Source organism: Aethalodelphis obliquidens, unplaced genomic scaffold (genome assembly GCF_003676395.1).
Source record: "Aethalodelphis obliquidens isolate GAN/ISIS:26980383/991018 unplaced genomic scaffold, ASM367639v1 scaffold9, whole genome shotgun sequence".
Taxonomy (NCBI): Eukaryota; Metazoa; Chordata; class Mammalia; order Artiodactyla; family Delphinidae; genus Aethalodelphis; species Aethalodelphis obliquidens.
In genome coordinates, this window is record NW_020837953.1 from 18,221,959 (window position 1) to 18,243,735 (window position 21,777).

Genomic DNA, 21,777 nt, shown 5'->3' on the forward strand with positions numbered 1-21,777 from the left:
GAACGTGACTTTCACGAGGCGGCAACCCGGGCGGGCCCGAATTCCAGGACAGTGTCCTGGCCGAAGGAAAGGCACGGCCAGACGCTTGAGCCGGGATTACCCGACCTGACCCGGGGCCCAATGACACCTTAGCTCCATAAGGAGAGAAGGCCTCCCGCCCGCCCTGCTCCAAATATGGTCCTTGTGACCTCAGACCATGACTGCAGATAGAGCCGTCTTTTCTACAATGGCCGTGTACTCTCGGCAGAGCTGAGAGTTTCTGGAACGGACTTAAACGTATGCATTCAAAGAGCGTCGGCTTACGGCGGAGCAGTCACCTTGGGGGGACCACGCAAGGTATCAGGCAGCCCTTGCCCAGCATATGGAGGGCGGGGGTGTACTCCGTGGGGACCTGCCTCCCGATCTATCATACCAGGCACAGGAGGACTGTCTTGAGTATTCACATCTTTTCGTATTGGCCACAAATCAGGTTTAATTTCACCTCACGTTTATTGAGCACGCTAGGCATTTTTCGTGCATTTTATTCTTAAAACAGCCATGTGAAACAGGGATTACTATGCACGTTTCACAAACGATTTGTAATTGAGGCTGCCGCATGATGTAGATGAAGTCGTCCACCTTAGTTCGTTCTTTATTAAGCGTCTACTATCTGCTGGGTATGGACAAGTGCGCCAGTTGCTGCCTTCTTAAATTCAGTCTAGGGATAAAGGCAGAAATTTAAACATGCAACACACCCAACACTACAGCGCTGCAAATGCACAAAGCATTTTGGGAGTGGCGGTGGGGAGAAGGTTTAGTGCAGACTCCAAGCACATGGAGGTTTATGCAAAGGCGTAGGAGGCAAGAAGAGATGGGGTCTGGGGCAAATACAACTAAAGTAGTCCAGTAAGACCAGAATGAAGACATTTGGGTTATAGAGGTAGGCAGGGTTAAATTAGGAACATTTTATCTGAAACTTAACCTAAGGGCAATACTGAGAAGAGTAATTTTAGAATTGAAAGTAGGGAATGGCACTTTTTTTTTTCTTTAATGGCTGGGGAATAGTGAATGGGCTGCAGAGGGGCAAAAATGAAAGTAGGGAGACCAGCTAGGAGGCTAGTGCAGTAGTCCTTACCCCATCGGTATCATCTAGATCTGTAAATTCCACCCCTTAAAGGCCTCCCTGAATCAGTCGTAAAAAAATCTCTAAATGCCAATCCAGAGTTTCTTCCTTCCTACTGCTGCTGCTTTAGTGTAGGCCATCATCATCCATTGCTCAGAGCAGGTGTAGGCACCTTTTCTATAGGGGCCAGGTAGTGTTTTAAGCTGTGCAGGCCAGATTCTCAACTACTCAAATTTAGAGCCTGAAAGTAACCACAGACAATCAGTAACAAGTGCATCTGTGGTCCAAAAAAATGTAATTTATGGACACTGAAATTTGAATTTCATGCAATTTTTATGTCACAAAATATTCTTTAGATTTTTCAACTATTTAAACTTTTTTTCCCCCAACTATTTAAACATTTAAAAATCATTCTTATTCTTCGCTCATGAACCACTGAAAAATAGGGAGCAACACCTGGCCTGCCAACCCCTGGCTTACAGCACTGCTGTGGCCTCCTAGCCAGTGTCTCTACCTTTCTTACCCTAATATTCCCCATCACAATATCCAGTGTTCTTTTGAAAACATCCATCTGATCACGACACTGTCTTACTTAAAATCTTTTAGTGACTACACCACCCACAGGACTGTCCAGATTCCTTAATGTGGTTGGCAGGACCCTGCATGACCTCTAAACTTACTTCCCACTCTTCTGTCACATTCCCTGTCCAATCTTCCAGGTGACCTTTTAGCCACTGCTTCCTTTGAGCTATCACATACTATTCCCTCTACTTATAACATTCTTCCTTTCTCCCTTCTCCTTTGCCTGCTTAACTCTTCATCCTCTAGGTCTTGCCTCAGATGTTACTAGGTTAGCAGACCCTCTCCTAACACACTGTACTGCACTCATTATATCTTCCCTGCCAGACTATGAGTTCCTGAGGCATCTAGCATAGTCCCTGACACACAATATCTTAATTAATGTGTCAAGTGAATAATGTGATGTAGAAAATGGATTGGAGAAGAAGGTACTGGCAGCAGAGAGGTCATCTGGGCAGCAGCACCAGTAATCCAGGTGAAAAAGGTCTGCGGCAGCAAGTGTGAAGGGAGAGAAGTAGGTGGATCCCGGAGCTGCTGTTCATCTGTTCCAGCTCCAGGTGACTTTTGACTGTTAAAAAGAAAATATTTCCTCAAAGGCAATTCTGCCAACACTTAGGAAATTTAAAAGTGTGCCCCATAGGCTTGAGAGCTTTTCCCCAAAGTGGAGTTACAAAGGCACTTAGAATAATGGCAGCAGCACCTCTGAGAATAAGTAACCTTCCTTATGTAACTGCTTTGAAGGGATGGCTTCTCAAGCAGAAATATAAATTCTGTAATATTTGTCTTTAAAATGTTATTTAGAAGTATCATTACTTACTCATCCAATTACTTCACTAAAGTCTCTCTTCATGCTCAGTGAACATGAAGATGAGTGATTTAAGAAACTCGTTTCCTTGTAGCCCCCTCTCTGCCACTGCAGAGATGGTACTGAAGCACTGGAGGAGAAACAGTTCATGTCAAAATCCATCTCCTGTTCCAAGGTGGGAGCTCCCCAAGCCATGCTAGTCCCCTTGCCACCCTGAGAGCCCAGTGTGGTGACCACAGCTCCAGTGTCTACCTTTAAGTGATGTGAAAGGCAAGTGGTTTCATTCCAAGAATCTCCTCTGCAAAACTTTCACCTTGTCCCCATCTCTAACAGACTCTGGGCCCCAAAACATAGTTGCCTTTTCCTAGAAAGCCCTCCCCACCCTTATCTCCTGGCTAATTCCAACCAATGTGTCAATACTTACCTCAAATGTTGCCTCTTCCTCTCACCCCCAATCTTTCCACTCTGCTCCCATAGCATCTTATACATACCACTATCATTCACACAACAAATATTTATTGAACACTTACTGGCTACTAGGTGCTGGAGACGGCAGTGAAAAACAAAAACGACCAACTTTCTTGTCCTCATAAGGGCTCACATTCTAACACCACACTGAATCCAAACCATGCCTATCCCCTGTCACAAACATAGGCCACATCTTACTCATCTTTACAGCTTTACAGAAACTGGCAAAGAATGCAGGTGCCAAGTGTAACTGAATTCAACTGAATGGCCCATCATAAGAACATCAGCTCAGGATCCCAGCTGCTCATCCTCCTTCCTCTCTCTTTATAATTCTACCCCGTTTAGTTACTTGAAGATTTCTCCTCCACTAGATCACAACCCTTTCTTCCCCGTGTGCCCTGAATCCTGTTTACTTAGCTAGACAGTTGCAAATATCCAAACTATAGGGCCCTTGAATAGCTCACCACCTTTCCTGTCCCCCAGTACACTGAAATGGCACTTTTAGCCTGGTTCTATTTTATCACAGAATTCAGCTCTCTGCTACTCTGCTGCTGCAGTAGCCTGCTGCTAGTAGTTATGAGTCATCCCTGCCATGAGCCAGGAGAAAGTAGGAATGGGATAACAGAAACTGCCTCATGAAAGGAATACCAGGGGACTCCCTTTACCTCCTGAACATTACACTCAATGGGATCTTTTTATCTTTTATGTTTTTGTTATCCTTTTATTTCCTTTCAAAACAAAATTTTCCAACGCACGTTACTGTCTACAATTATCCTCATCTCCATTCTCTTGTTTGACCCTTTCGACAATGCTGTGCAGTAGTATTATTATCCCCATTTTACAGATGAGGAAACTGAGGCTCTGAATGGGAAAGTGAACATCTCAAGACCTCAGCTGTTTAAAAAATGACTTCGGATTCAAACCAAGATTTTTAACTATTAATAAATGATTTCCACTTCATCATGATCAAGACATGTTCTACCAAATGGTCTCCCATCCAAAAATATCCCAAGCTAGTGACCCTTCACCCACAGGCTCTAGAACTAACCAAAATGAACCTACTGGAAACATAAGGCCCTGGGGCTTTGCCTTCTTTGCCTGATCAGCTTGAACCTAAGAGGGGACTGCTACAACTGCTTGTAAATCTGAGGCATCAACTCTACATATCAAGGGCCTGGCTCTGGCCCATGCTGGCCTCTGGGGAGAGTCAGTACTCCTAGCTGGAGCTAAGGAGTGAGGAAACAGGGCTATCATTACAACCATTTAAAAAGAACACAACACACGGTTAAAAAAAAAAAAAACAAAAAAACAAAACAAAAAAAAGAACAACTTTATTTACAGTTGAAAACTTAAACACAAAATCTTGGCTTCTAAGTCTGTGATACTTCCAAGGTCTTTTGATCAAATGGGGCAGCAGCAGGCAGGGAAGCAAACACAGGGGCCAATCCAGCTTATCTTACTCAAGAACGTCACCCCGAGCAAGGGAAGGCCTGCAATGGCAGATGTGGAGGGTCTGTGAGAGATGGAAGAGAGAAGCAGCTCAGAGGAACGGGGAGGGGACAGTCCATGAGAGAAAACACTCGCAGCTCTCCTCTACACCCCGAACCCTCCTTTCCCCAAAGAGCAGACCACTTTGATTCTTGCCACAGGCCAGACCTTTGGTGCCCCAGAGCAGAGCTGAGAGGTGTGTTACACAGAACCAAGAAAGAAACTAATATGTACGGCCAATACACTGTCTCCTTTATTATTTACCCTTCACAACTCTGTGTAGTATATATTATTTATAATTAAGTGGAGGGAAAAACTAGGGCTCCGAGGGGTTTAATGGCCTGACACTGATGGGGCTTCCTGGTCTACTTGGCTCCGAAGTCTGTGTGCTTTCTGTCAGACCTTGATGGCTCTCTGTGGAGCTCCAGAACAAAGAGCAATCCTTTTCCTTGATTGGTCCCAGGGTTATAAAGAAAGGAAACTCCACACCCTCTGTTTATGGCCTTGGAGTTAGCTGTCCTAAAAGAACAGGGTGAGTACACTCAGTTACTACTGCTCCCCTCCCCCCAAACATGACCACACCCCTCTTCCTCCAGAGCACAGTGGGTCCTGGCATCATACCGCAGGCTCAGACAGAAGTTTAACCCTGGGCCCTCAAGCAGAATGTACAAAAATGTATAAATGCACTTTATAAGTTGCATGGTGCTCCGGGACCTAAGCTCTATCACTGACCAGGCACTGTGTTAGTCAGCATGGTCCGTGCCTCAAGGAGTTCTCAGTCTAGAGAAAACCAGACCAACATATTCATGATACACTGTGTTAAATGCTGTAATAGAGAGATGAACCCAGGAGGGGACCAGGGAATGATTCACAAACTGATGTTAGCTACATGCTTCTGGGAAGGGCTGGGAGGAACTAGGATTAGTTAAAACTACATATATACAGTATGTATTTCTATTATAAAATACATGCCCAGTGTAGAAAATTCAATATACAGGACAATATAAACTGAAAAGAAAGTCTCTTTGCTATCTCTACTCTGCAGAGGTAACCATTACTACCAGTCAGCTATCTATCACTACAGTAATTTCTAAAAGAGTAATTCAAAATAAATAGCATCATGTTTACATAATGTACTACATCTTGACTTTGTCCCTTAATTTACCTTAGAAATCTGCCAACAGATACAGATCTACCTCTTTCTTTTTAAGGCTATATAGTATTCCATGGACGTGATGTATCCCTCTGTGTGTAAGGCCTGGTTACAGGGCAGGGAGCTTCGCCTTTGTACTGGAGGGACTGGAATGGAGCCATTCTCCCCTCCCCGCCCTTTTTAGCTGGCAGGGCTTCTGACTTTCAGGGCAGGGAGCGGTGTTACACACCCAGCAGGCATGCAAATATTTGCTGCCACATCTCTGGTGCTCCCTAGACGCATATTTTCATGTGGAACCTCTGCTCTGGCCCGGACTGCTGCAGTGGACACCTCACTGGCCTCTAGCCTATCCTCCACACTGCTGCTAGAATCATCTTCTGAATAAGTAAAGTCAATTACCGTGTTCTCCTGCTCAAAATCCTTCAGTGGCTCCTACTGGCCTGGTTCTTTTTGGCGGGTCAGGCTACCCTTTGGAATATCAGGAGCATGATGGACTCTCACCCTAAGGGGGAAAGATGTACACACTGCCTGAAGCTCACCCCCATCCCCAGGTTAATATATGAATACCTCAGCCTGCACTGGATCTCACAGCTGGCCCTGGCCTCCTCTAGCCTCGCCTCTTACAGTTTGCTTTTCTTATCTTCCTGCTTTGGCTATATTGAATTATTTGCAGTTTCCCTTACACTTCCTGCTGTTTCCTGCTTGGTGCCTTTGCTCATGCCATTCCCTCTGCCTGGAATGCCCTCCCCAGTTTTAGCTACCCTGACAAACTCCATTCTTTCATGTACTCAGCTGAAACATCTCTTCTGCGGTCTTCCCAAACACTCCAGGCAGACACAGGCATTCACTTTCCTTCCTTCGTCTTAAAACCTCCAGTTCAGTGCTTTACTGTACTGTAATTGTCAGTTTCCCCAAGAGACTGTGAGTTCCTTTAAGGCAGGAACTGGGCTTTCCAAGTTTGTTGCCTCATCTGCAGTGTGGGACCTATCTTAATTAATGAAAGACCAGCCCACGTGCCACCAATGTGTCTTTCAGAATCTTCCTCTACAGGAATGTATCACATCTACAGGAAATCCCAGATTGGAGGACAGTATTTCCTAAACCTCAGTCATTCCAACAGCAGTGTCACAGCTCTTACCATATTCACCATCCACAGCTACAATTAATTTTTAACCTACTGACTATGTGAACTCGAATAACACCTCATTGTAAGCTATAATACCTGTAAAACTAGGTGCTGTATAATTATATTTTTTCCTAAGAGACAAATGTTAAAAAACATTCAACCAGCACCACCTAAAGCAGGGTTACCCACATTTCTCTGATAAGAAGCATCTGAAGCAACATAGCATCCTGGATCCTACCTCAAATCCACTCAAACTCTTCAGGGGGGGATCTGGGAATTAGTAGGTTTAGCAAGTGCCCCTACGTGATTCTCATCTTCAGGGAAATTTAGGAAACAATGAACTAAAGAAAGATCTCTGCTGCTTGATAGTACCAGGCCTGGGGATCACAGGGAGATTAGCAGGGCTGTCAGAGCTCACAGCCACTCTCTTTTCCAAGAGACTCTCAGGTTTTCAAAACAGAGGTTCCACGCCCCACCCCCCACCCGCCCCCCCATGCAGTTGTAAGTAGCCAAGAACCCAGTTCAGACTGGGTAGGAGAATCCTGAGGCCCGAAGTTCGTTTATGTATACCTAATCAAATTCAAGGTAAAAAGCTTTCATAGGACCCACTGAGATAAAACCGAGGTTACTATACCTAGAGTTATACAGAAAACTTCATTTTCACTAAAACCAAAGTCAGGACCTAAGGTAAAGCACAAAAGAAGTTGTGGAAGGAAGTTCTTCACAGGGAGGCACAGTTGATCAAGTGACTTCACCTATCTTCTGTCTCCTTCCTATCTTCTATTTCCAGTGACTAGGCACAGGCCTTAAACGCATGATTAGGTGATCTCTTGATTTGAATGCAGTAGATTCCTGCTGGACCAATGCCACCAAGAGATTATCTCCTCCTGGGTCTTTTCTGATTGGAATATGGTGGGTTCTCAATTAAAAGACAGACTGTTATTCCCCTGTAGCCTTGCCACTCCAAGTCAGCATCAGCATCACCTGAGAGCTGGTTAGAAATGCAAAATCTTACGTTGCATCCAGACCCACTGAATCAGAACCAGCACCTTAACAAGATCTCCTGGTGATTCATATGTACATTAAAGTTTGAGAAATACTGCCTAGTAGGACTTAAAAACATCATCTACACTGGCTGTCAAGCATTATTCTGCCCTCAAACAACCTGAGGGATCTGAAATACTCCTTTAGAAATCAGAGATGCTTGTAACTTCACAGCTGGGAAGAAACATGATGAAATGATACCATACTCCCAAATCTTTTACTTAACTTTCCTTACTTTCTCCCAAATCCATTACTCAAAAACCCAAAGTGGGGAACCCATCTGTGGAATGCCTTAAGGTCAGACTGCCACCTAGATTCCCTAACACCTTAAAACCTATGAGTTTTTTTGTTTGTTTGTTTGTTTTTTGCGGCATGTGGGATCTTCCTGGACCAGGGCATGAACCCGTGTCCCCTGCATCGGCAGGCAGACTCTCAACCACTGCACCACCAGGGAAGCCCGAGTTTTTAACTTGGTAAAGTTAAATGAGATAATTAAAGTAAGGTTCTTAGCTCAGAATTTGAGCACAAGAAATATTCAATAAGTGATATAACTGCTTTTACTGTATTGTCTCTAAATATAAGCTATGAAAGATTTAATTCTGAGCAGGTCAAGGTTAGAAGACTAAATTGGAGGTACCACATGTGGCTCTTTAAATTTAACTAAAATTAAATAAAAGTAAAAATTCAGTCCCTCAGTCACACCAGTCACATTTTTCCAGGGCTCAACGGTCACATGTAGCTGGAAGCTACCATAATGGACAGCACAGATACAGAACATTTCCACCATCACAGAAAGGAATGCTTACTGGAAAGTTCTGGTCTAGAGGGCCTCTGGAGCATCAAATGTCCTCCATGGAATTTGTTCTGCTTGGGGTTGTAGGCTAAAAGGAAGGGCTTATGGGGGCAAATGTTTACGTGACCTCTGCTAATAGCGGGTGAGGAGAGGAGGGCTGATGATCGCCCACCCTCAGAAAACAAACTCCTAACATGTATTTCCAGTAACTTTCTGTAAGGGTCTCAGAAAAATAGAGAAAAGGCCCTAAACATAAAAGAATTTCTAAATTTTATTGTTTTTGTAATCTTCTGTCCTCTGGTGGTGATCAGTGGTCACTCTTTGGAAGGAAAAGGACTTGTGAGCTCAACTTTAGTTCAGCCAAGAAACGAGTAGGAGAGTGGCCAGCAGCAAGGGCAGGGGGAAAGCACGTTGAGCCTGGGGCCCCTAGTACTGGCAGGAAAGAAAGCTCAGAGTGTCAACTAGGCCTGAGAAGGGAGCACTTGGCTGAACAAGAGAGTCCACGTGAGCTTCCAGCACACACTTGTGCATTCCTGCCCTGGCATTTGCTCACACCAGTTCCCTGCCTAAAATGCCTGACATTCTCCCTCTCTATTAACTCATGTAATAAATTTTAACTGAATGCCTGTAAGTGCCAGATGCTGTGAACACAAAGTAAGTCACAGATGGAGGTATACACAGTCATTAAGATGGTCTGGTATTTGACTAGATCTCCATTTGAAAAAAAGGCAGAGTCCAGAAAAATAAATTCTAGATAATTTTGCAAGTATACAAATAAAACTATAGAAACATTAGAAAAAATACAGAAGGCATTATGATTGTAGTAAAGACCTTCTTAAACAAGATAAAACACAACACAAGGGAAAAGATTAAAAATTTTGATCTCATCAAAATTTAGAGCTTCCGTTTAAGAAAGGATATCACCAAAGTTAAACCCACTGCCAGTTTTTTCTTAAAATATATTCTAGACAAAATGGTCAAAATATGTAAAGAACTAAGACTCAGAATGTATAATTATTCAAATCATTAAGAGAAAGGTAAAATAAAATATTTGCTACAAACATCTTATAGCATATTATATCAGTTTTGTTTTGTTTAAATACAACAGAGTTTTACATGAATGGAGGAGGAAAACTCTTCCAGACATAAGATCAAATGGAAATAAAGTGATGAACAAACAGTATGATGCCATTTAGGAAAAACAAAACCTCCCAAAATTAGATGGGCAAAGAAAAGGCCCTATGGACATACATCAAACTGATGAATAAGTTACCTCTGAGGAGAGCAGTGGGATGGGGATGTGGCTGGGGGTGAGCTGTTAAGGGGAGGGCCTTAACTGTTTTCTGGGAAAATTTTCATACATTTCAGGAGATGATGTTGCTTTCATAACTAAAAATAAACAATCAAATGAAATATGTGAACCTGGAATGGATTTCTTGTTTTAGAGCTAAAAAAAGTTACTTTGTGGACAACTGAGGAAGTTTGAGCATGTATATTAGACAATACTATTGTGATTATGCAGGACGCTCTTATTTTTAGGAGTCACTTGCTGAAGTATTCTGGGGTAAAGTGTCAAGAAGTCCTCAACTTCCAGATGGAAAAGAAATGAAGAAAGGGAAAGGAAGGAAAGAAGGAAGAAGAGCAGGAGAGGAATGGAAATGGGAGGAGAGGGAAGAAGGGAAAGAAACAAATGTCAAAGTAAAATGATAAAACAAGAATGTTAAACATTGGTGAATCTAGGTGAAAGGTAGATAGGTGTTCAATGTACTACTCTTCCAACTTTTCTGCAGGTTTGAAAATTAAAGAAAAAAAGAAAAGAAAGGCAAAGCACTACCATCCTTTACCCAGCTGGAAGTGATCAATTTCTTTCTTGAACTCTTATTAATCCTTAACAACATCACTCATATTACTAGTGATCACCTCTAGAATGTGTTTTATTCTCCATAAGCTCCTAAAGGGTGGAGGCATCTTTCAATTCTTTCCCCCATCCCCATGCTCAGAATGGTGCCCAGCACAGAGCACGCAGTGAGTGACAAGACCGGGTAGGAAGTGAGTCTATGTAGGCTGAGAAATGTGTCACATTCACCTATGAGGCTGGCAAATACGAAGTCAGGGGCTGGAACCGCAGCGTCGGTTCTGACGAGAGGCATGATAGGGGTGTCTCCTGGCTGCCCAGGCTGGTCCCAGAAGGGAATGACCCAGGGATGGAGCCAGGTCTTCATAGAGGGACTACTAAATGGAACTAGAGTCTAAGAGTGCTGTCAGAAAGTGCCTGATGGTTTTCAGGTTGATACTTTGTAAACTATAAAGTGTTAGAAAAGTAAAGTGTCCTACCAACCCTTTCTCTTGTGATGCTTATGGTGACCCGAGGAGATACGTATTATCACCATTTGGCAGATGAGAAAACAGGCTCAAGAAAGGGAATTGACTTCTCCCAGGGCACGCAGAGAGGAAATGGGCTCAATCCCGTGTCTTCAGGTCTAAAGTTCTTTCCACTAGACCAGCTGCCTTCTCTGGGGTCCTGACTCCTGCTCAAGAAAGACACACTTACCTGATTCAGTCTTCCTCTGGACTACATCTCTCCACACTGTGAGATCACCACAGGCAGCTTGGGTTTATTGTTGGGGCCTGTGGGAACATTCTAGGAGAGAAAGCACAGTGGTGACTCCTCCACTCAGACACTCCCCCGCCACACACTTACTGATGCCTGCAGGCCCCTAGGCTAAGGACTCAGAGCTTACAGGCTGATCTGACAACAGTCTGTAGCCTAGCAGACAGGGGAAGAATGTAATACATATCAAAGAGAAAATGTACAACATTTAGAAAACATCAAACCCATGACATGTAACAATGTAGTAAGTCATAAGAGAGAGTTGCATACAGGGTGAGGAAGCAACTAAACTGCTGCTTGCACAGGCCAGGGAAGGATTCACAGAACAGGGGATATTTGAGCTGGGCCCAGAAGGATGGATGGGATCCCACCAGGAGGAAAAGAAGGGAGAACACCTCGGTAGAGGGAACAGCCTGAGCAAAAACTTGAGGGCAGGAAGGAGCAAGAGGCAGGGACGTGTATGCGTGTTTAGAGGAGGGCTCGTAGCCTGACGGGACTAGAATGCGGAAGTGGCAGTAGCAGAAGGGGTCGTGGAGAGGGAGGCAGGGACCCGATCGTGAAGGACCTTGAGTAAAATGCTGAAGAGGATTTTCTCAACTAGATGGAGGAGACAGCAGAGGCCAAAGCTCAGTAGGCACCGCACCGGAGAGGCTGAGGGTCCAGAACCCTTGGGAGGTACATGATCTCTCCTCCCTCTCCTCCTCCCTGAAGCTGGAGGAGTGAAGCCTGGGCCTAACCAGAGCCCACTCACGGTTCTCCCGCGCCTCGACACTAGTGAGGTAGTACTAGGCCAGAATGGCTGAGAAAGAGGAGATCAAAACAGGACTCACCTCAATCTTTCTCATCACCAGAAGTCCATCAATGATTTTTCCTGTAGAAAGAGTATGAGCTGGACTTTATTACTCTCGTTTGCACAGTACTTTCCAGCCTCCAAGGCCCATTCTCAGCCATTATCTCATTTGATCCTCAGACTAACATCAGAAAATTAATATTCAGTGGAAGTGAAATGTTGCCCAAGGTCACAGGTGGTAAGTAGCAGAATTAGGGCTCAAAACTAGGTCTGAGCAATTGCAAAGCTCCACTATACCATGCTGCCTCTGTGTGGTATTTCTTAAGTGCTACCATCCCCCCTCAGACACACCTATTGCCCAGGTGGTTACTCACTACATCAGATGGCCCCTTCGTCCTCCCCTCTAGCTCTCTAACCACAAATCCTCCCCACCTCCCATGGCTTCCACCTTTCCTACTACTACCCAGGGCAGTTACACCTGATGAGCACTCTTGGTACAAGAGTCAGGGGACCAGTTCCATAGGAAGTTCCACTCTGGGTGAATTGGGCTTGGATTAGGACAGGAATAGGACTCACCAAACACCACGTGCTTCCCATCTAGCCAATCACACTTAGAGCAGGTGATGAAAAACTGGCAGCCATTGGTACTGGGACCACTGTTTGCCTGATGGAAACCAAATATATTTGCAGTGAGTTTTCCTGGCCATGTTAGCCAAAGGACAAAACTCCCCAAAAGAGCCTGTAGCCCTGAGTCCTCCATGCTTTCTTTCAGCAAACCTGACTGAGCATCTACTATGAGCTAGGACCCAAGGATACAGAGAGGAACAGAATACAGAGAGGAAGAGAATACACAATTTCTGCCCTCCTACAGTGTGAATTTTTATAATGGGAACAATTGATCATAGAACCAGATTTGCTGTATTTATTCCAAAACCAGTAATAACTGGATTACACTTACAAATTAGGTACCAGCTGAGAAAAAGCCTGTTGCCTGTGCCATAAGCTACTCTGTCTGAATGACTCTGTACTGTCCCTTAACAATGGTAATAAGAAATTTAAGGGGCAAGAAGCTGCTATGCTAGTGCTATGCTAGAAAAAAAGACTACATTTAATCAATGACATTTGCTTTTTACAGCTACACCCAAATCCTTTATTATTGAATTTTACCAGTAAAAGTTTTTTTTTTTTTTTTTGGTAGAAGTTTTTTAAATCAAGAATCTCAAATTCTTCAGCCATATCCCTTCCCTTTTCCTCCTTTGAAATTGTCTTTATATCATTATATTTCACAATACATTATAAAAGAACAGTCTATAATTACAACGCAAAGCAATCAGCAAACCCACATCACGTTTCAGCAGCACTGCCTTACCACAATGTCTGTGTAACTATGTGAGTATTCCAATGCGTATTTACATTATTTTGGAAAAAAATTAATGGAAAATGGAAAACTGAAAGAACTAGTGCTATTAAGAGCACAGGTCTCATCAAAGTAATAATACAGAGGCAACACTGGAAATCATTAGATAGGTCACTAGCCTTAACTGGATGCTTAATGGAATTAAATTGGTTGAGTCTGTGTTCAATACTGAAGGAATAAAAATGCATATGAAATACATTAAAGACACTGTCTAGGGGTAAGCTCTAGTTAGGGATGTCACATTATACTTTAGAAATACCCCATGCGAGACAAGGCTATTTGGGGTTTTTGTACATGTATGCAGGAACATCTCATATATGAAAGCAAGGGACAGCCTGAGCCAGTCAGAATAGACCTACACTCTGGAATTGCCCTGAGGAGTGGAACTGACCACTCCTCAGTGGTCCCAATTCTTCCTTCCTTCCTCCCTCCCTTCTTTCTGTTTCTTCTATCTATCTATTTATCTATCTTGCTGCTCAATGTATAAACATATACTAGCAAGCAGACAGGAAAACAGTCAGACAACATGTGTTTTTAGCTCAGGGAACTCTCTGCCCTTAGCCACTCACTTATCCATTCTTCCAGGAAGGATAGCTTACTGGTTTAGGGAATAAGCTCTGGAGCCAGACGACTGAGCTTGAATCCCAGCTCCATCACTGACTGGGATCTAGTTTAGCCACATAACCTCTCTGTGCCTCGGTCTCCTCATTTGTACCTAGCTCAAAGGAATAACGAGAGAAGTAAAATGAATTAATGCAAATAAAGTGTTGTTGAGTATGTGCTCAACATTAGCCTTTATTCTGATTATCTTTCAGTCATTCATCAGTATCTGCTCAGCACCTTGCTATATCAGGTATTAAGGCTTGGAGATCAATGAGACTCAGTCCCTGCCCTTGAGGAACGCATTATTTAGTGGAGGATGGAAGCAAAAACAATTATGCTACAAGATGTGTGACAGCACAACTTAACTAGTGTCAGCCTGAAGGGAGCAGAGACCAAGGCTTCCTTGCATTTTCTGACTCCTCCCCAGATGCTAACATAGTGGCATGCAGTCCTCACGGCGATGATCCAAGCCCACTTAAGCCACTTCTGCACTCTTAACCCATGCTTGCCCAGCCTCACTTTCCTAAAAGAGACTTGTACACTCTTTGCTATGCTAGGCGCACCCAATTATTATGGCAGCCTCCTAACTGGCTTCTCTGCCCTACCCTCTCCACTCCTGTCTTCCATTCACACTGCAGCCAGGGTCTTTGTTTTAAAACACCAAGTTGATCAGCCCTGCTCAAAAAAGTGCATGGCTCTCCATATCCTATAAAATAAGGTCCACATACCTCATCCTTATTCTGGCATTTAAAGCCCTACACCCACCTGCCTGTCCGGTGGTCTCTACTAGTCATTCCCTTCCCCATTCACATCACTTTTCTCACTTTCTGTCCCTTGCCCATGCCACCCTGCTATTTCATGGTCACACATCTTTTGTCTAGGCAGTTTGCTTGACTTGAAATGCCATCTGGTAGAGAACTTCTTTGGATCCTTGCAGCAATTACTCTCATTCCTTGGGGCCCTCACAGTACTTTTACATACACTGAGGTACCCTCCCCTTATTACACTGATGGCATGAATTATACTATACTGGACCCATCATTCTGCATGTGCGATTCCCCCACTAGATGTTAAATGTCACAAGGCCAGGGATCAGGCCTGTATCCTCATGTCTTACCATGAGGTCTGAAACAGTGTATGTCAACAATCTTTATTTGATGAATGGCTGAGTAGATGGAAGAGTGGGCAAGCAGGACAGAGAATGTGTGCATGTAAATATTGTGTCTGGGGGAGTGAGACTTGGCACACTGACAGAAGGAAATGGATGATAACAGGAGGGAGGGAGAGGCTTGAAGAGTGAAAGAGAAGCAAGGTGGGAGGGGGAAGGGGAAATGAGGAGTGAGGGGTGAATAAGGGCAAGTGAAGGGGGGAGCGAGTGGGGGTGTGTAGATGAGGGGCTGAAGGAGGTGGGCAGGGGGACGGTGAAAGGGGAATGAGATGGGTGAGTGGGGTTATAAATGGGAAGGAAGGGTACTGGGATGGGGAAGGAGGAGTGGTGAGTGAGCTGAAAGGGGTGACCAGCCAGAAGGCAGTGTAAAGGAATGGGTGCTGTGCGAGTTCTGGTGAGTGGTGTGATAGGGGCGTGAACACTGGGTCTTGAAAGCACAGCTGGCTACATTCTAAGCAGCAAGGCTGAGTGCCCAACCACACGTTCTGGCTCAAACAAAGTAAGAAAACACACATCAGAGTTCAATTTTGGCTCCCCAGCCTGCTAGTGGATCCAGCCCAACAAAATCAAACCAGATTGAGGAAAGAGGTGGGCAGTACAGAGGTGAATCCTGGGTCAAGCAAGGGAAGGAAAGCATTTGCTTCCATCCCAAGAAACAGCACTGGGCCTCAAGAGTGACCCAGAAGTCAGCTGGCTATAAATCTAGCCCAAAACCTTGACTGGTCCCAACTTACCATGGAAAGCAAGCCTGGAGCTGAGTGTCTAAGCTTAAAATTTTCATCTGCAAATGGCCCCCGGTAGATACTGGCGACTCCAGTACCATCCCCCTGAGCAGAGAGAAGGGAAGTGTTAGCCACTTGTGAGCACTGGCCCCTAGAGCCCAGAGGAAGCAGTTGCTGCACCCCAGGCCTCACTGCTTTAATGTCCTTTTACTCCTGCAGGTCACTTCGGGAGCCACACCTCTTTGACCCTATCTTGCAATCAAAGCAAGCCCAATCCAAGGGACGTGCAGCCCACAACCTGGCCAGGGCATCTCATGGGCTGGAAAAAACAACAGGTCACAGCTGGACCTCTAGAAAGGTAAAGACAGCCTAAGACACAAGCAAAGCACAGGACAGCAGTACAGTGACCACATACATAATCGATGCATCGATGCCCTTCCCAAAGACTCTCATGCCTGCAGTCATCTAAGAGAATCTATTTAACTGTCTATGGCTCCACTCCCCCAACTATGCAGGTGGGTGGGCTCTTGGAAGTGTAATCTATACAACAGGATACCACCCTCCTGGTCAAAGTTGCAGTCAGGGGAGGTCCAGGGGAGGATGCCTAACTCGTGCAGGGCCAACTAGAGTTCCTTCTCTGGGAAACATGAAGTAGAATAGCTGCTCTCTTGAGGTTGAACTTGTATCATGTAAACCTGGAAGCTGGAGATAACTATCTTCTTCAAGGTGGACTGGAGAAGAGAAAGAGAATGCAACACATGTGTAGAGAGTGCTAGAGAAACAGAGAGAAGGGACTCATTGGTTCTGTGGCTCTCTAGTTCCTAGATTTATTTCTTCCTCTGGGTTCCAGGAAACACCTTGTCATAAATCCCCAATCTATGCTTAAACTAGCTCTATTTGTGTAATCTCTTTGCTCTTCCAGTAACTCTGTGGAATAAGCATTATCATCTTCCCCATTTTTCAGGTGAGCAAACCTAAGTCAGGGTAATAAAGCAACTTGACCAAGGCCATATTTGCAGTACCTTAAATAGAATCTCTGGGGTTTAAAGGTAATATCGAGAGAGTGCCAAAAGACTACTGAGCCCACGCGTCACAACTACTGAAGCCTGCGCACCTAGAGCCCGTGCTCCGCAACAAGAGAATTCACTGCTATGAGAAGGCCACACACCGCAATGAAGAGTAGCCCCTGCTCACCACAACTAGAGGAGAGTAGCCCCTGCTAGCCTCAGCTAGAGAAAGCCCACACAGAGCAATGAAGACCCAATGCAGTAAAAAAAAAAAAAAAATATATATATATATATATATATATACTGGGTACATGATGGAATGTGGAAACACTGACCTAGTGTAGAATCGAGGGGCCCTTACTGGAGCAAAGCCTACTAAAGGGAATTAACATAAGCCAAGGAAGAAAAGAGGACTCTCAAATTCAAATCGTTATTTGACTAAAAATTATTGGGACTTTCCTGGTAATGCAGTGGTTAAGAATCCACCTGTCAGTGCAGGGGACATGGGTTCGAGCCCTGGTCCAGGAAGATCCCACATGCCGTGAAGCGACTAAGCCCGTGCACCACAACTACTGAGCCTGCGCTCTAGAACCCGTGGGCCACAACTACTGAGCTCGCGTGCCACAACTACTGAAGCCCATGCGCCTAGAGCCCGTGCTCCGCAACAAGAGAAGCCACCACAGTGAGAAACCCGCGCACCACAACGAAGAGTAGCCCCTGCTCGCTGCAACTAGAGAAAGCCCGCGTGCAGCAATGAAGACCCAACGCGCCCAATAAATAAATAATAAATTTATTTTAAAAAATTATCAATAAAACCAAGCTCTGTATAGTGGAAAGACTGGATTTGAGTTTCAGATCTATCATTATTGAGCTGGGGAAGTCACTTCCTATCTCTGAGCCCCAGTTTCCTCAACTATCAAGTGAGGATGCAATCACCTACCTACTCCTTATACCATTGCCATAAAGATCCAATTAGTGTCTATGAGAAAAGTCTTTTGCAATCCATACAGCACTATGTAAATGTAAGCTATTATACCTTTAACTCCACATAAATATATACATACATACATACAGAAGGAAAACACGTTCATTTCCAATTTCCCAATAAACCTAGAGAACAGAACAGTTACCACATCATTCTCTATATAATCATACCATCTACTGCACTCCAGAAGCCACAGTAGGGAAAATGACAAAATTAATTTGTAGGGCAAACAAGAGAAAGCAACTTAAATCTTCAATAACAGTGGGCTGATCAAATAGATTCATTGTCTGTTCATAACGGAATATTAGGTAACTATTAGAAAGACTGTTTTGGAAGAAGACAATGACAAGGGAAAATGCAGACCATTATCAAGCACAAAAAAGTTAAAACACACATATGATCTTAAGTCTGTTAAAAATAAATTTGACACACATATATATGCAATGATAAGACAGGCAGCTAAAACTAAAATGCCAAGAGTATATTCCTTGGGAGGCGAGATTCCTTGAGAGATGATTTATTTTCATTTCTGTACTTTTCTTTTGCAATCAGAAAAAAACCAAAAACAAATATTATTAAAACAAACAAATATTCTTGGTCCAACTTTAGAAGGTCTCAAATCCTGCTTCTTCTGCCTCTTGCTCATTCCATTTTTTCTACCCTAAGGGTAGCTCTGAGTAATTGCTTCTCTCTGAGGCTCAGCCTTCTGGCTGACCAACTGCTATCTAACTCTGGGGTTATCAGTGATCAAATGTGCCTGGCAAAGATTCTGGCAATGACCCGTAAGAAGTTGGTCCTGTCCCTGCTAAGACAATATGGCAATATAGGAGCCTATGGGAAGAAAGGAAAGAAGGCAGAGAATAGGTTCTCAGCCCTCTTACCAGCCAATAAAAAAGTATATGGTCACCCCAAGCCCTACTATGATCAGTTGTGACCAGGTGTTGCAAACTTAAATGCCTACAGGGGCAGATGACATAAATAAGGGAAGCAAATGGTTTAATAATAAGGACACACCGTGCTAAAGGGAGCAGTTACTTGACTCCAACCAACTGCTGCTGCATGAGAAACACAGGCCTCATGTACCCCTACTTTCCATATGTTAAAGAGAAAATTTTTCGGTTAAAATCTCTCAGTTTTGCGACATCAAACAGATAAAATAAAACATATCTGTTTTTGATTCAACCCCAAATTTGCCACTTTGTAAACTTACCTAGATAGGAAAGAGAGATCTTAAAAAACTCCTGAGAGTCAAACTAAATTTACATATAAAGGAGAAAGAATGTCTCCCAAATCTATGAAAACAGCATCATGACTAACCAAATGGTATTAACAAGAAAGATCATGCACAGAAGTGGGTGGGTAAGGAGAAAAGTGGGCTTAAGAAAGCGTAAATGTGGTTAATTCAGCACCTTCCAAGGTTGGAGGAAGCGGAGGAGGCTTGTTACGGGGATATATACAGTCTCGTCACAATAAAGTCATGCTTAGCAGTGAAGGATTAGTTCATTGGGCTCTCCCAGTGAATAGGGAAAACATCCTTCCAGAACTCTCTTGCTCTGATTCCTTTCCCACTAATGAACTTCTGATTAAAAACAAAACTCAGCTTTCCAGAAGTGGAAAGGAAAATGGGGCATAAGCATTTAGCTCATTGGAAAGGGACTTAACAACCATTTAGAAAAAACAAATTACATCCGATTTCTAGCTAAATTCTATGTGACCAATTAATTTGGGTCTGTCATGGATCATCTACTGGTATGCTGGGAAAGTTCACTTTCTGGTCCTAAAAGGCTGAGATTTGGAAGTCAGTGACTCAAAGTGCTGATATCTGTCATCTAGTGATGCAGTGAGTAGTAGCCATCGAAGGACATTCCCATCCCCACCCTCTCCCCCATCAAACTTGGCCATTGTTCTCAGGCCTTAAGACTGGGTCCCTGAAGTAAAAACAGCAGCAGCTGCAATAACAACAAAAAAACCAAACCTACAAGTCCTTAATAGGCTAGGAACAATACTTACATTAACAAAATCTCCACCCTGAATCATGAAATCTTTTATGACCCTGAAACAGAGAACAAAGCATCCTGAGAGAAGATTCTGCAGTTTAGGATAACACTGATTTCAAAATATAATGTTTATCACTTTGGCTTTTAATAAGTCTTCAAATCAGTTGCTGAGTTCATAAAAACATCCCTTCTCAAGATCTAAGAATTATCCTCCGTTTCGTTTTCCTAAAAGCCCCCCAGTATGGCTTGCCAAAGGCCTTACCTGTGGAAGGTGCTCCCTTTGTATCCTATTGGAACCCCATCTTTTCTATAACCAAAAAGAAAGAGACTTGGAATGATGACAGGTAATCATAGGCCTTTCCAGTTTACCACACACCTGAACCAAAAAGACTCTCCTAAAGATGGTCAGAGAAGAGAGGTAAAGAAGACAAATGAACAGAGGATAGACCTGTGGGGGATTACCTTCTATTACTGCCACCAGCAATCATTCAAGGCCTGCCGGTGGTCCCCCAATACCTTCACTGCAGCCCCAGGACACCCCTCAGGAGAAAGCAGAGAACTCAACCACGTCTGAGACTGACCTGAATTCTCCAGTGCAGAACTGCCTGAAAGGGAAAGGAGTGAATGATTCAGTCACCATGGCATCACAGCTGTGAGCGCTCCTAACCTCGGAGGGGAGGGCACAGGCATCGGCGCTAGCAAGCCCACCTACAGGCTAGTCAGATGTCCAGACACTCAGGCATACAGATTAACAACATAAATTGACACGGGAACAGTCAAGACTGTTCAGAGCGATACCCAAAGGAATCAGATCTCAAGGGCAGTGAGTGGACGGACAGAGGCAGGCAGACGATTCCACAGACTGTGGCCCAGCTTCTGGTTTAGTTAATCCAGCAAAGCTGGAACATCTCCTTACCTAAAATTCTCGGCCGTCTTAGGCACAACGTCTGCAAAGAGCTCGATCTTCATGCGGCCAACTTCCTGCAACCGGCAAGAGACGGTCAGAAAGCCCAGTCCAAGCCCGTGAAGGCCTCCCGAGCAGGGAACCCTCCCTCCCACATGCCGCTTGGTCTCTCCCACTTCCGCCTCCATAGCCTACGCTAGCTTTCCACCCAGTCTCTCCGCAAGCGGGGCGCCACGACGGGCAAGGCTCCTCCTCTCTCTCCCTTCCTCCCTTCCTCCCCAACCCCGCCCCGCAGGTCGGTAGGTTCTGGTCCAATTTCACTTTCTGGCTTTCCGAGTCCGTTACCCCTGGGGAAGGGATGAAATCTGCCTGTCAGACCCCGTGCACTTTCCCTTCGGCGGTGGGCTGGGTGGCTGCCAGGACCTCACCTGGCCGCCAATGCTGACATCAAAAAACACCACGGGATTGACAGGGCTTGAATTTGCCACCGCCATGGCTCCGACCCGGAAGCAGAAGTCGGGAGCGCGGGGTTACGGCGAACCTAGTCCCTGCTCTGAGGGTTTCGTCTCCGGCGGAGGCGCAGGAAAAGCCGACCGAGGCCAGGCCCCGCCCCCGGAAGTTCTCCGCCTCCGGCGCCAAACTGGGCGCTGCGTGGGTGGCCAGCGCCTCCTTCCGTACAGACCACCCGGATGTCAGCCAGCTGTTAGTTCACCTGGCTCTCCCTGGGTGCTGAGCCGGGCGGAAAAACTGGGCATTTATTGCTCAAGGTCAACGGACATCCTACTCACTTGGCTACACAAAGTGCAGTACAAATTATTCTCGCTCAGGCTAGGGGGCTTGGACTAGGCAGTCTTCAGGGTCCATATCAGCCTTTGAAATTAAGACCTATGTGAACCGTCATACGTGCGGTTTTCTACCGCTGTCCACTAGTGTGGAGCCCCACGGAAGCAAGAACTGTGTTCATCCTCAGCGTTTAGAACAGCCTGGCATATCAAGCTTGTTCGGTAAATACTCA

At 44.7% G+C, this 21,777-nt stretch overlaps 1 protein-coding gene across 7 annotated transcripts; it reads right to left on the minus strand.

The window, feature by feature from the left end:
* Nucleotides 1–505: 505 nt before the first annotated feature.
* PPIH (peptidylprolyl isomerase H) lies at nt 506–21,326 on the minus strand. Of its 7 annotated transcripts, XR_003433295.1 has the most exons (12): nt 21,191–21,319; nt 20,775–20,839; nt 20,440–20,463; nt 20,121–20,165; nt 19,872–19,914; nt 15,882–15,974; nt 12,536–12,623; nt 12,000–12,040; nt 11,110–11,199; nt 7,356–7,403; nt 5,995–6,097; nt 2,986–4,467 (listed from the first exon to the last, which is right to left on the minus strand). XR_003433295.1 is itself a non-coding variant. In XM_027108892.1 (10 exons), the coding sequence occupies exons 1-9, from the start codon at nt 21,254–21,256 to the stop codon at nt 11,131–11,133; spliced, it is 534 nt and encodes a 177-aa protein (XP_026964693.1). In that variant the 5' UTR covers nt 21,257–21,319; the 3' UTR covers nt 506–697; nt 11,110–11,130. The 7 variants fall into 7 exon arrangements, 5 of the variants coding, with proteins under 5 accessions (XP_026964693.1, XP_026964695.1, XP_026964692.1 ...); XR_003433294.1 differs by lacking the exon at nt 7,356–7,403; XM_027108892.1 differs by lacking the exons at nt 2,986–4,467; nt 5,995–6,097; nt 7,356–7,403 and adding an exon at nt 506–697.
* Between the last annotated feature and the right edge of the window lie 451 nt (nt 21,327–21,777).